Source organism: Mytilus trossulus, unplaced genomic scaffold (genome assembly GCF_036588685.1).
Source record: "Mytilus trossulus isolate FHL-02 unplaced genomic scaffold, PNRI_Mtr1.1.1.hap1 h1tg000233l__unscaffolded, whole genome shotgun sequence".
Lineage (NCBI taxonomy): Eukaryota > Metazoa > Mollusca > Bivalvia > Mytilida > Mytilidae > Mytilus > Mytilus trossulus.
Window position 1 is genome coordinate 516,732 of NW_026963314.1, and position 13,275 is coordinate 530,006.

General features: G+C 32.2%; 1 protein-coding gene across 1 annotated transcript; it reads right to left on the reverse strand.

The window, feature by feature from the left end:
- Positions 1-1,040: 1,040 nt before the first annotated feature.
- LOC134701152 (probable serine/threonine-protein kinase pats1) lies at positions 1,041-12,823 on the reverse strand. Its single transcript, XM_063562296.1, has 5 exons — positions 12,670-12,823; positions 6,444-6,794; positions 5,424-5,548; positions 1,459-2,409; positions 1,041-1,058 (listed from the first exon to the last, which is right to left on the reverse strand). The coding sequence occupies exons 1-5, from the start codon at positions 12,821-12,823 to the stop codon at positions 1,041-1,043; spliced, it is 1,599 nt and encodes a 532-aa protein (XP_063418366.1).
- Positions 12,824-13,275: the final 452 nt, after the last annotated feature.

Below are 13,275 nucleotides of genomic sequence, written 5' to 3' on the forward strand. Positions count from 1 at the left end.
AAAAATGTATAATACCGGAGATTATCAACATGCGGTTCCTTACGCTACCATATGCATTTACTAAAATATCACTAGATCCAAACGACCACTTTATATCTGAATGCATATGCAAGAAATGCATATTTTAAGAAAAAAATATAATGAATGTTCAACTTTGTCTTTGTTTCAACATATTCATAAAATGATTAATTCCTCGTAATGAAATATAAATTTGTCTCCACATATTTTTTTATATTATGAATGTGTTTACCGTATTTGGGCATGTGTAGTCCGTACTTTTCCCCCTTAAATATGTAGTTACCACAAGAAGATGAAAAGGGGGTGCGGACTATACATAAATACGTACTATACACGGCCGAATACGGTAAATATGTCTGATACTGTGTTCGCGTTTATACATTAATTGATTCCTTCTTTTGACATCTGCGTTCTTTCAATGCACTATGATGAACAATCGCAAAAAGGTTTTTTTTTTTTTTTTTTTTATTAAAAACAAATCAATTTGTCTTAAAAGCATACTGTGTAAATAAAATTTAAGTATTTTGTGTTACTGAACGCTGCATTTACAATTTATTTATGTTTCGGTGTTAACATGGTTAATGTTCAACAAAGTTTTGTTTATGTGTTGTTCTGTTACACCACTGTCCCAGATTTAGGTGATTACGTTTACCTGTTAAACCCGCCATATTATATGTGCATGTTCCTGTTCAAAGTCAGGCGCCTGAAATTCAGTGTATGTCGTTTGTTGCTGTCACATTTGTTTTTTCCGGTTCATTTTTTTTTTCATAAATTGGGCCGTTGATTTTCTCGTTTGAATTATTTTGCCTTGTCATTTCGGGGCCTGTTGTATATGACTATGCGTTGAGGACTTTGCTCATTTGTGAAGGCCGTACGGTGACCTATAGTTGGTAATGTCTGTGTCATTTTAGTCTCTTGTGAAGAGTTTTCTCATTTTCAATCATACCACATCTTCTTTTTTATAGTCACCCTTTAATAAACTATACGTATTACAATTAAACTACATTGAAACTTAATTTTGATTATCCAAATGTTTGAGTCTATTAATTTAATAAACTTCCAATAAAATTTAAGAAAAAAAATTGTGTGTCCAACCGAGAACTGTACTGGTGAACAGAAATGTAATAAGAATAAAGTTGAGAAAATTATGTTAAGGAATCCAAATGATTATTTAATTTGATTAAAACGATTTCATTTTATTTCATTATTCATCCAGGGAGAATATATCTGTTCAGATCGATGCATTTGCCTATGCTGAGTACAAAAACACTCCTTCTCGCTTATCAATTTCTCAAATTCAAATGTGTCTTGCAAATAATACCCATCACGGCACTTGAAATGGAGTTTAAAAGATATGTACACGCTATATCTCACTTGGATGTCTTCAATAAGTTGTGTTACTTTACTATAAATATCGCTACACGTGCTTGCGAATCTCACCTTTTCGGAAAACGACAAAACCTGGAGAGCAATTGTATCAGTCGACATGGTAACTAGTATCTTTGTAACACCAGATCTATCAATGTCAAAAACACAAATACCACGGTATAAAGCGACTGATGTACTATCACTAGCCACGTTGCTAGGAATGTACTCTTTGATAAACCAGGCAGAGATATGGTTAAAGAATGAAGGTGGAAGAAATATAAATTTGAAACAAAGCCAGGAAGTCCTTTCACATTTTGGTGTTAGAATGCCAAATTCTCTACATATGTCTTCAAACGTGGAAGACGGCATTTGGCTGGGCATTATATAATAATTTGAGTTCTCAATTTTGACTAATATGTCAAGTTTTTCCATAACTTTATGTAAATTGTTTTTTTGTCCTAAAAACTGACTTCCATCTTTTGTTTCGAAAAGTTTTGTTATTAACGATTCACTGATTTTGCCTTGTCGTGTAAACAGTGTCCAGTCTTCAAGGTAATGCAAGCTGCTGTCATCAATTCTGTCTGAGACTAAACATCGGAATGCATCTGCTAGCCACTGAGGTTTTAAAATTATCAAATCCGGTATATTTTCAAAGAAAATAATGTTCCCTACGTTATGCTGAAATCGAAGAAACAACAGCAGTTCATCTTTTTCCAGTATATTAATATCGTGATGTTTAGCAAGTTTGGACATGTCATTTAAATTAATAATATTTTTACCATCGTTTTTATTGATTTCTATCAAATGTTCTAATAGAATCCATTTTAAGGGAAAAGCATTACCCCAATTATCCATTTTCCTTGCAGTCTCGGATATTGCATGTTGCAACTTTACAAATTCTTCGTCAGTATCTGTCAAATTTGACAGATACCATTTTTTGTGCAAGTGATGATATTTGCTTTGTAATCCAAGAACTTGGTCTAGTTGATCATTAAGTTCCTTTTTTCTCTTCTTTAAATCTGCCTACAGAAAATATACAAAGGAATAAACAACTCTCTTGTTTGTTATTTTAACGATAATGAGGAACGTCCAATATTTGTTATCTGTATTCAAACCTATCACTATCTCTTATGAGAATTATTCAGCAATTTATGACCAATCTATGATTTACTATATATTATTTGTTTTTGAAGACTTTTTAGTTCGTTATTGTGACTTTGATCGAGAGTTGTCGCATCAGCATTCATATCACATCTTCTTCTCTTTTTTTACATTATTTTGTGTTGCTCTGTCTTTATTGATTGTTGTCTTAATTGGAATACACCATGTCTCGTAATGAGAAGGCATACATTTATGGTCATATCATAGTCGTCTTCCGAACGACAGTAAACCCCTTTGAAAAGTGGGGGATTTAGATTGACTGATTTGCTTTGTTTATAGATAGTGAACAACTCTGCACAATAAAAGCATTTACCCCATTTTTTTATAAGGCACGTACAGTGAGCTTTTGCCTGGCTACAAATCTGTTTTTATCTACATACGTTCTTCTAATGGCTTTCCATATCTGTCATCCATCATATCGACATAGTCCCTATTGGATGACCTACCATTTTGACTAATGATTAGTTACCGTCCTGAACATTCATGAAGTATTTGCCAAACAAAGAACGATAAAAAAGTAAAATAAAAAAATCCGATTTCAGGAAAAAAATCAAATCGGAATTTCAAAGTTCCTGATGAATATTTGACCACGTCAACGTTTTTCAGTAACAACTTGATTCAAGTGAATGTATCTAATAAGGAATCGGTGAGTTATATTTCCCCATTTGTGAAAAAATGTCCTTTTTCCCTTCAATTATTTATTCTGAATTCGAGAAATTTCTGGATGACCGATATATATCCCATTTTGTTTACGTTATTCAAAAACTAAACGTTTGCCAGTTATAAAAAAATACGGAGATGTAGTGTAATAAACTATGAGAAAACTATCCACAAAGTGCAGATGAAGTGGATGTAAGCAATTACACAAAATGTATCGCATAGTCTATAATAATGAACAACATCCATACCGTATAGTCGGCTTTTTGAGGCTCCAATCAGAAATTTTTCAAACAATCAAATTAAGGAAAAAGTATGGCATGAATTACCAAAAATCAAATATGACAGACAAGAACTGTTGTAAATTGGGAATATGGCTTGGGGTAAATATATTTGTGAGTGGCCACCTCTCCTCTAACCTTGGACAATAGTGTAATAGTACAACATAAGAAAAAGCTATACAAATCAGATCGATACAAGACGGAAAAACAATTAAACAAAAACACAGACTGAACATAACAGGGTATTTATACATCCCTAACAAAACTACAAAAGAAAGACACAAAATACACCCTTAAATAAACAAGCAGTAACTGACAGTTAATTTTAAGTAAACAAATAATCTATCTAAGACTAAAAAGTTAAATCCAACATCCAATGGATTTAGTGTAATGACGTTATTTAAATGAGAGAAAAATATGAACTTGTGCAATGCCAACATACAGGTATCTACAGATTGGAGTACCATGAAAGTAAAATAAAATTGAGGGTGGAAGTGCCTATCTGTATAACACTTATATTTAATATGGTTTTAATTTACTGCTAATATAAAAAAAAATCCTTTTACCAAAGAAAACAATATTCAAATATCTGATTACCGTGTGTTAATTGGTAATCATTTAGAAGTATTATAAGATGATGTGGTATGAGTGCCAATAACACAATTCCTCATCGAAGTCACAATTTTTATATTTAAACCATTATATGTAAAAGTACGGTCTTCAACACGGAGCCTTCGCTCACACTGCACAGCAAGCTATAACATGTATAAAAGGCCCAAACAAATTACTATTGTAAAACCATTCAAACGGGGAAACCTACAGTCGTATATATAAATAACAAGAAGCGAGGAACAAGTATGAACCACATCAACAAACGACATCTACTGAACATCAGCTTCCTGAATTATGACAGGTGCAAACAATTGCAGCGGGTGTAAATGTGTTAATGGTACCTTTACTTTTATCTGAAACAAAAGTGTAACATTACAACATAAAAAGATATACTCTTAAAAGTCAATTGAAATGGCTTAATTCAATCAAAAGACATATTAACACGTAATGCCCATTTGACATTACCAAGCTATAGAAATACGACATAATGACTGTTAACATCACATGCGGTAAATTTCGCAAGATGTGATGTAATGTCCATATCATGTAAATAAGTAACCACATCACGTAACACAGTGTTCACATCATAAAAAGAATTAACCACATCAACTTATGAAGTGTTTACACTATACAAAGAGAACTAACCACATCACTTAATGAAGTTTTCCTTACAAAGAACTAACCACATCACGTAATAGAGTTTTCACTACAAAGAACTAACCACATCAGGTAATGAAGTTTTCCTTACAAAGAACTAACCACATCACGTAACGAAGAATTCACGTAATGTAAAGATCTACCACATCACGTAATGAAGTTTTCACTACAAAGAACTAACCACATCACGTAATGAAGTTTTCACGTAAATAGAACTAAACAAGTCACGTAATAAATTGTTCACTTATACAGAACTAACGACATCACTTCAGAAAGTTTTAATTTAAAAGAAAATGTAACTGCACTAATTGATTTTGTTAAATATCTATACAATAATTGTCAACTGTCGTTAAGCAAGCATCGATCATTCAATAAGTGCAAGGGATGATTTGTTTGTTCATCAAATGTTATGTAAAGCAATTGACCAAGGTGTAGATGTGGTTAAGCGCTCATAAAGAATGAAGTTGGCTTTCTTTTTTTTATTGCAAGTTGTTATCTTGCGCTTTTGTATAGTGTACTTTGCTTTCTTATTTTTGATTGTGATAGGATGACAATGTACTTTAAACTTCTATTGATGGATCTAAGTGGCGTGCCGGTCAATAACGGATACTAATAAGTTTGTAGATAGCTCGGATAGAAGTGAGTAACAACGTTCAACAATTGTATTACCTCTTTGTCATATTTATCTTTTCCAGTGAAAACTAATATAATTGGAGGATCTAAGTGCATATTCCTAGCTCGCTTGTCGGTCGTTCGATGACAATGGATAGAATCAAACCAAAAATCAACATACTCTGAAATGTATCAGCAATGTTACACACATATTTTTTCAAGTCAACTAAGGATACTTTTGATATATTTACCTTAACAGAAAAAAAAATAAATTAAACCATGATTTTTCTATAACATAACTTGCACCTATATATAATGCTAAGGGAACAAATTTCACAAATTTCAATATGAAATATTTGTATTCTAATTTTTGTAAGTATATGTCACAATAGCTCTTCATTTTCACTAAACACTATGTTTTTGGTACCGTTTTATATTCTGGCTACCTAGGCATTTTTTTATAAGTGTTATAACAAATTGTGCTTTGAATGTGTCTGTGTTTGGTAATACAATTTTGTTTAGAGTGGTAGATTTCTAAAAAAAAATAGCCTGCATGCAAAAACACGCAACCAAATTTTAAAAGAAAACGTAATTGATGTATTTAAACTGTTTGATTTGTAACACGACTCCACACTGTTATTTTCTTTATTTCAACGTAATAGCCCGAATGAATTCGTTATATTGTTAACGAATAACTATATACTCACAATTTCAATTTCAAAAAAGTATTTAAAAAGAGGGTTTATTAGTTAATTACACCTATCTCGTATCTTCGTTTGTGTGTATGGTCCTTATCGGTCCTTATCGGTTCATATTAATCCAACATGTGGCAGATACGCTCGACTATAATTTAAATTGACGAGTTTTCTAACCAAAAGTCAGTGGTTCTATCCGGACACTCAAGTTTCCCCCATCATTTCAAGCTGACCGCCATAAATAAGCACTAAAGTGCAATCGTGCAATAAGTATTTTGTAATATTATGTCAATTGCTTATTTGGATTTCGTTTTATTACAGAATTTAAAATCCGTATTTCAAATAATGTTATTTTATTGGATTTTTGGATACAAAAACATACCTCCAATGTTCTGATAATCAGCAAAACACTGCCCTAATCCTTGTTTACGTATGTCGTCTTCCATATTTGCAACTACAAGGTATACTGCACTGCTTGTCAAAAATGCTTGATGTGTAGCATAAAATTCCTTTTGTCCTGCAAAGTCCCATAATTCACATAATGCATACTGGTTTGAAGTAGTATTCACTGTTGGCGTAGAAAACACATTCGAAAGTAAATCCTCAGGTAATACCAATATTTTCTTATCATTATTTTTATAAAGATTTACCTTTGACTGGGTGGTGGAATCGTCTTGCATTACCAATGGACTGAGTGCTCTTTTTATCCGGTCAACCTTATCATCATCAATATCTTGAAAAATAAATAAATTGTGTTGGTTCTTATTTTCAATAAAAAAAATACAAGTCTACATTGTTGCCACAAGTTAAAAAGCTATCAGTTGGCAGCAAGGATCATTAACTATACAAACGGGTTGCTTCCTTTATTTAATTGCTTTATTGTAAGCAAATATCATCATTACTTTAAATGGAAATGTAACGTTTTCACGTATTGTGAAATTACAACTCCTCACTTTAACTTTTGAAATATTGCAGTAAAATTTTTCCAAAGATAGGCGGCTGTTTCGCTGTGCATGTTGTATAAATGCAGTTCGACAAGGTAACGTTAAATCCGACATCTCAAGAAGAGAGAATTTAATAATTTATATATTGTCGACTGCTGTATTCCAATTTTGACATTTTACCGATAACGTTTATTGGTTTAGTTCGCACATTGTTGTCAATGTAATAGCCTTTCATCTGACTGTCGTACAAGTGAAATCTTCAAAGGTGACTGGGGAATACAAATATGGTCGCTACGGGTCTTCTTCCGGCGATAGTTTGAATTTTTTTTTAAAGTAGAGCGTATTAAGTCCGTTCAGAATGTCTCGTGTGAAGAGAATGCCAGGTTCATTTCATGTTATAGATATAGGAAGATGTGATGTGAGTGCCAATGAGACAACTCTCCATCCAAATAACAATTTAAAAATTAAACCATTATAGGTTAAAGTACGGCCTTCAACACTGAGCATTGGCTCACACCGAACAACAAGCTATAAAGGGCCCCAAAATTACTAGTGTAAAACCATTCAAACGGGAAAACCAACGGTCTAATCTATATAAACAAAACGAGAAACGAGAAACACGAATATATTACATAAACAAACGACAACTACTGTACATCAGATTCCTGACTTAGGACAGGTGCAAACATTTAAACAATTGCAGCAACTCTTTTGGGGATCAAAAGGTGGCATGCTTGTTGCAAAACCAAATTGTCTTTCTATCCTATTTACCTTTTTTTTTCCTAATGGCGGTCCAAATTTCATTAACTTTGTCTTTGCTTACACTTACAAGACATCTGTTTCTTGTAAAAACAAAATTCTCTCGTCCTGAAATACTTAACACTTAACAACCAACGATTATCAAGTTTACAGGTAAAAAGTAAGTCAACTTTAATACCAGGTTAACAGCATTTTTTTTCTACCTTAACGATACATGTTCCAAGGTAGAAATATGACAAGTTTTCGATTCGTTTAATGTGTTTCATATTTAAAAAAAAAAGAAACAACAATCAAAGAAAAATTCCAAACGTCAAGTCCCATAACAAAATGGAAAGCTTAAAGACGTCAAACGAAAGGGAAAACAAATGTCATATGTCTGACAGAAAATTCCTAAGGTGAAAAATGGTGGATTACATGTATAAACAGTCGCATGAAATTGTAGTTTATTTACAATAATGTGTAAACAAACGAAGAGCAGTGACGAATAAAAAACGACAACAAATGTCATAGACCCTTTCAAGAGTTATTACCATTTAAAGACAATTTTACACAATATGGTAACATTTCAAAATATCTGAAGAAACTACTGGGCTAATATTTCTAAACCTTAACTGAGTTTTCCTTAGGGTGACCGTTTATAAAATATATCCGAAGATTTTGTCCATTAACAAACATTGCAGCGATGGCTTAAAATAGAACATAGGGGTATAATTAAGTTTGTTACTTTCATCTCAAAAACTATAGCAGTTAGAGCAAAATTAACATTGAGTTAAAGTAATGAACAAGTTAAAAATAAATCTGCTTTAAAAATTTCAGTTCAATTGGACACCCATTGCATGGTTATTGTATACAAAGTTTTTTTTTATGAGATTTTAAAGTTTTTTGTTATTATCTAAAATAATAAAATAGAAAGTGAAAAAGTATAAATGGCAATAACTGTTCAGCTAAGTAAGAAATGCAAATAAGTCAACATGATCAACATATTCAAGTATTGTCCTTGAAGATGTTTGCTCCTCATGTTTTTAATTTTTTTTACATGTATTCGGAAAATCCTCTGTTTTTTTTCCATGTAGTTTCATTTTTAAAAAGTTAGGATATTTTAAGGATTGTTTCATAAGGTATTTATATTTACATTTAATATTATGGCGGATTTTTTTTTTCAATTTAAACTGTGAAAGGTGACATTGTTAAACATTTTAGGTGTTCCTGCAAATAATTTTCAGACCAACAGAACGACTTATTTGTTGCTGCTGTGTACTATTATTTGTATGTTTGTCTCCATTTTTAGCCATGGTAGTGTCAGTTTATTTTTTATTTATGAGTTTGACTGTTACTCTGGTATCTTTCGTCCCTTTTTTTATTGTTAATTCACTGTCTGGAAATTCTAGATTGTTATGACATATTTTAATGTTTTGAGTTATTTAACTGACAAAAGTGTTCAGCTAAGTAAGATTTACAAAAAATCAAAATGCCTGAAACTAGAAATATTTCATGGAATGCTTTCATTTATCAATGCTTAGCGGATATGCAAGTGTACAAAAATATCTAGAGATTTAAAGGCGCATAAAACGAGCTTCTTAAAATTATAGTATGAAGGTATTGAAGGAAGTAATGCATGTTTACATTCACAGATAAGTCCCCTATACGCATTTTGTTACTATTCATTACTGCAATCTAAAAAGAAAATATGATACAAGCCCAAACGAAAACATATAAACGAGTCTAAATTGAAAACTACGTTCAAACCTTTGATTGCGTTGGATAAAACTGCATGTTTTATACGTGTGCATGTACAACACATTTCGTTGTAGAAGGGTCTAAATACAGCACAAACAACATTTTCCAAAAGACCAAAACAGTGAAAAAGTATATTTAAACAAAACGAATTTGACTAACAGGTCGAACTACTGATGTTCTTTAACCCTGCTGCCTGCCATTGGCGATTGCCAAACAAAAAGTTATCAAAGGTACCAGGATTATAATTTAGTACGCCAGACGCGGGTTTCGTCTACATAAGACTCATCAGTGACGCTCATACCGAAATAGTTATTAACCAAACAAATACAAACAAAATCGATCACAAGATGTAACAAAATGGATCATAATATAAATTTAATAATAAACATAAAACAATTAACTTGTGGCCACAATGTTATGCCACAAATATAAGGTATTAATATTTGTTTGTGTACTTCAGATCTGGATTTCGACAATACATGTCTCTTCAGTGATGTTAAGGATCGCCATGGTATTCGGAAGACCATATAAAATGTACCCTCATTTTTAGATAGACTCTTGAATTTTAAGAGTCAATATAGGATGAACCAATCGTATTAACCGGAGGGAAAATATGATACAAGCCCAAACGAAAAAATATAAACGAGTCTAAATTGAAAACTACGTTCAAACCTATGATTGCGTTTGATGAAAAACGCAATGTGTATACCATGTATACGTGTGCATGTAAATCAAATTTCGTTGTACAAGTGTATAAATACAGCACAAACAACATTTTCCAAAAGACCAAAACAGTGAAAAAGTATATTTAAACAAAACGCATGGAAATTTCTACCGTCTACCCGACTAAATGCGAGTTTTAAAGTACACAGGCGTGGACTACAAATTCCACAAGTGTATTTTCACAGGCGCGTTTACTTTTCGCGTGAACTGAAAATGTTTATCATGAAATACATTGTTGTATAATATTGAACCTTCTCGTCAACTTAGACAGACTTATCTTTACCGATTATAAATGATATATGCTGTGATGGGCCGTCAGAAAAAAGTATACTTATGCTCATCATGAATAGAATATGCGCTTCTGGACGTTAAGGTACTATACAAAATTCAACATATAATACTGGCAGAAAACTATTCCAAAAAGAGAACTCCTCATACTTATCATTTTACAGTACAAATAACATCATTAAGTAATTTCAGTTTTGGAAGATGCCGTTAATTAGTTTTGTTTTAAATATACACTTTCCCGAATTACTGGCTTGTGCACGGTTTATTTTAATGGATACTTAGAGGAAATGCTGTCACTCTAAATAATGGGGGATTAAATTGTGCAAATATGGTCTGTTTTTGGTTGATGCGGCCATATAAATAAATTTTGTATTCGAGTCAGCCTACTGTGACCTATTGTTATTAATTTCTGTATCATTTGATCTCGTGTGGAAAGTTTTCTAATTGACAATCACAATACATCTTCTTTTCTTTAACATGAATAAGGTACCAACACTACTAAAATGTGTTTACGATTTAATATTTTGAATATAAAGAGGACATGCTGGCACTGCGAATTGATACTGACAACATACGTAGGCATTGTGTTATAATATTGCTGTCATTTAAATTAAACAATCAATTCTTATATAAAAATACTGTTAATTTACTATGTGACTATACGATGTACATAACATAGTGCAAATTTGTTCAATTTTAGTTGATGCGGACAAATTATTTGTTTATACCTGAGGTATAAAAACTACTGAACTATTTTAAGATCCAATATTTTGAACAAAAAGAATACATGCTGGAACTGTAAATTGATGCTGACAAAACTATGAAGTCATTGTAATCCAATATTGCTGCCATTTGTATTATACAATTAACCCTGACAAAAATATAACTGATCTACTATGTGACTGCAAATATGGTAGTTTTTTGTTGATGCAGACACAATTTTGAAGTCGTCTGTTCAAATATTGCTGTCATTTGTTGAATACAATCAATCCTGGCTTAAAAATATTTCTTATTTACCACGAGACTATACGATAAACATAATGAAGTGCAAATATGGTCAATTTTGGTTGATGTGGACAAACAGTTTTGTTATACGAGTCAGCCTGAGGTATCGAAAAATGCTAAAATTTGTTAACGATTCAATATTTTTAATTAAGAGGTATGCTGGCACTTTAAATTAATAGAGACAAAATTTAGTTAGCAATGTGTTCCAAGATAACTGTGTTCGTGATAATATAGTCCATCTTGACATATATATATTACCGATTTACTATAAGGCTTTGTAGATTTACAAACTAAAGTGCAGGCTGATTTCACAAATGATATCGGATATTTACTAACGTCGAAACTACAATCCCCTTTCCTTTCATGAATGTGACCTACTGAATTAAACTATTTACCGGATTTGATATCACATAAGCAACACGACGGGTGTCACATTAGGATCAAGGTCTGCTCACCCTTCCGGAGCACCTGATATCACCCCTAGTTTTTGGTGGGGTTCGTGTTGTTTATTCTTTGGTTTTCTATGTTGTTTCATGTGTACTATTGTTTGTCTGTTGGTCGTTTTCATTTTTAGCCATGGCTTTGTCAGTTTGTTTTAGATTTATGAGTTTGACTGTCCCTTGGGTATCTTTCGTCCCTCTCTGATGCAGTCAAGTTATGTCGTTATATTTGAGCCAGTCTGAAATGTGAAAACTGCAGGATTCTGTTGACGATTTGATTATTTGAATATAAGAAGGATTGCTTAAACTATTTATTTTTTTTGGCGCAGTAATGAATCATATTCAATATTTAAAGAGGTGTAAGATCATTAACTGTATATAATAGTCAATATGTCAATCAAAAATTATCAGGTACAGGGTCATTTTTGTTTACCTTATCATTTGATATGCAAGGTTAGTACAAAAAGTAAACGTTAGTTACGAAAATGAAAGACCCTCTTTTTTTAAGTTAACGAGGAAGTGAACACGACAGTAAACACCCGTTTACTTTTACAAAATTAGAGGACACGACATGTTCGCCCGATTACTTTTTTATGTCTACTGATTTTTTGGAGTGAACGCATAGTTAACTAGGCATTTACAGGAAGTGCTCGCGAGTAAACGTCGTGTTCCACACTGCCTCATGGTAGTATAAGTCTGCACCTAAGTGTACCTTTTCCGATTATCCATGATCCATCTGCTATGTTGATTTTGCATCTACGAACAACAGTATCAACACCATCTGTACTGGTAACATTAGATATGTCTTCCTTCAATAATCTTTTCAAGAGGCATGTTTTACCAGTCGATTCCTTCCCAACTATCATAACTCTTACAAAATACCTTTTTTCCGTTGTTACCTGAAACCGTAGCTTATTGATTCTGTGTCTGTCTTGCTCTGAAAAAGGATGTATGGCTTATAACAAAACTAATTAAGTTTATATTTGTGACAAATGAAAAGTAATTAAGAAAAAGTTTAAGTAAAAAAATAAAAAAAATTTACAGAAACAAGCAGGTTCAACAAAAAATAAACTTATTATTAATAGGTAAAATATATGGACGATGTTCTTACAACATTACAAAATAAGTGCATAAAAGGCATTTGTTAATTTTCGATACGTTGTTTTTTTAGCGGCCAATGCAAGTAAGGCGCGAGCACCTTTAAGTGTATTTGAATTATTTTCAACACTTAGTAAATCACAAAAAAAAAACGAAGTATTCAAATCGGAAAGTCCAAAATAAAATGACAAAATGAAAAGATTAAACACTTAAAACGATT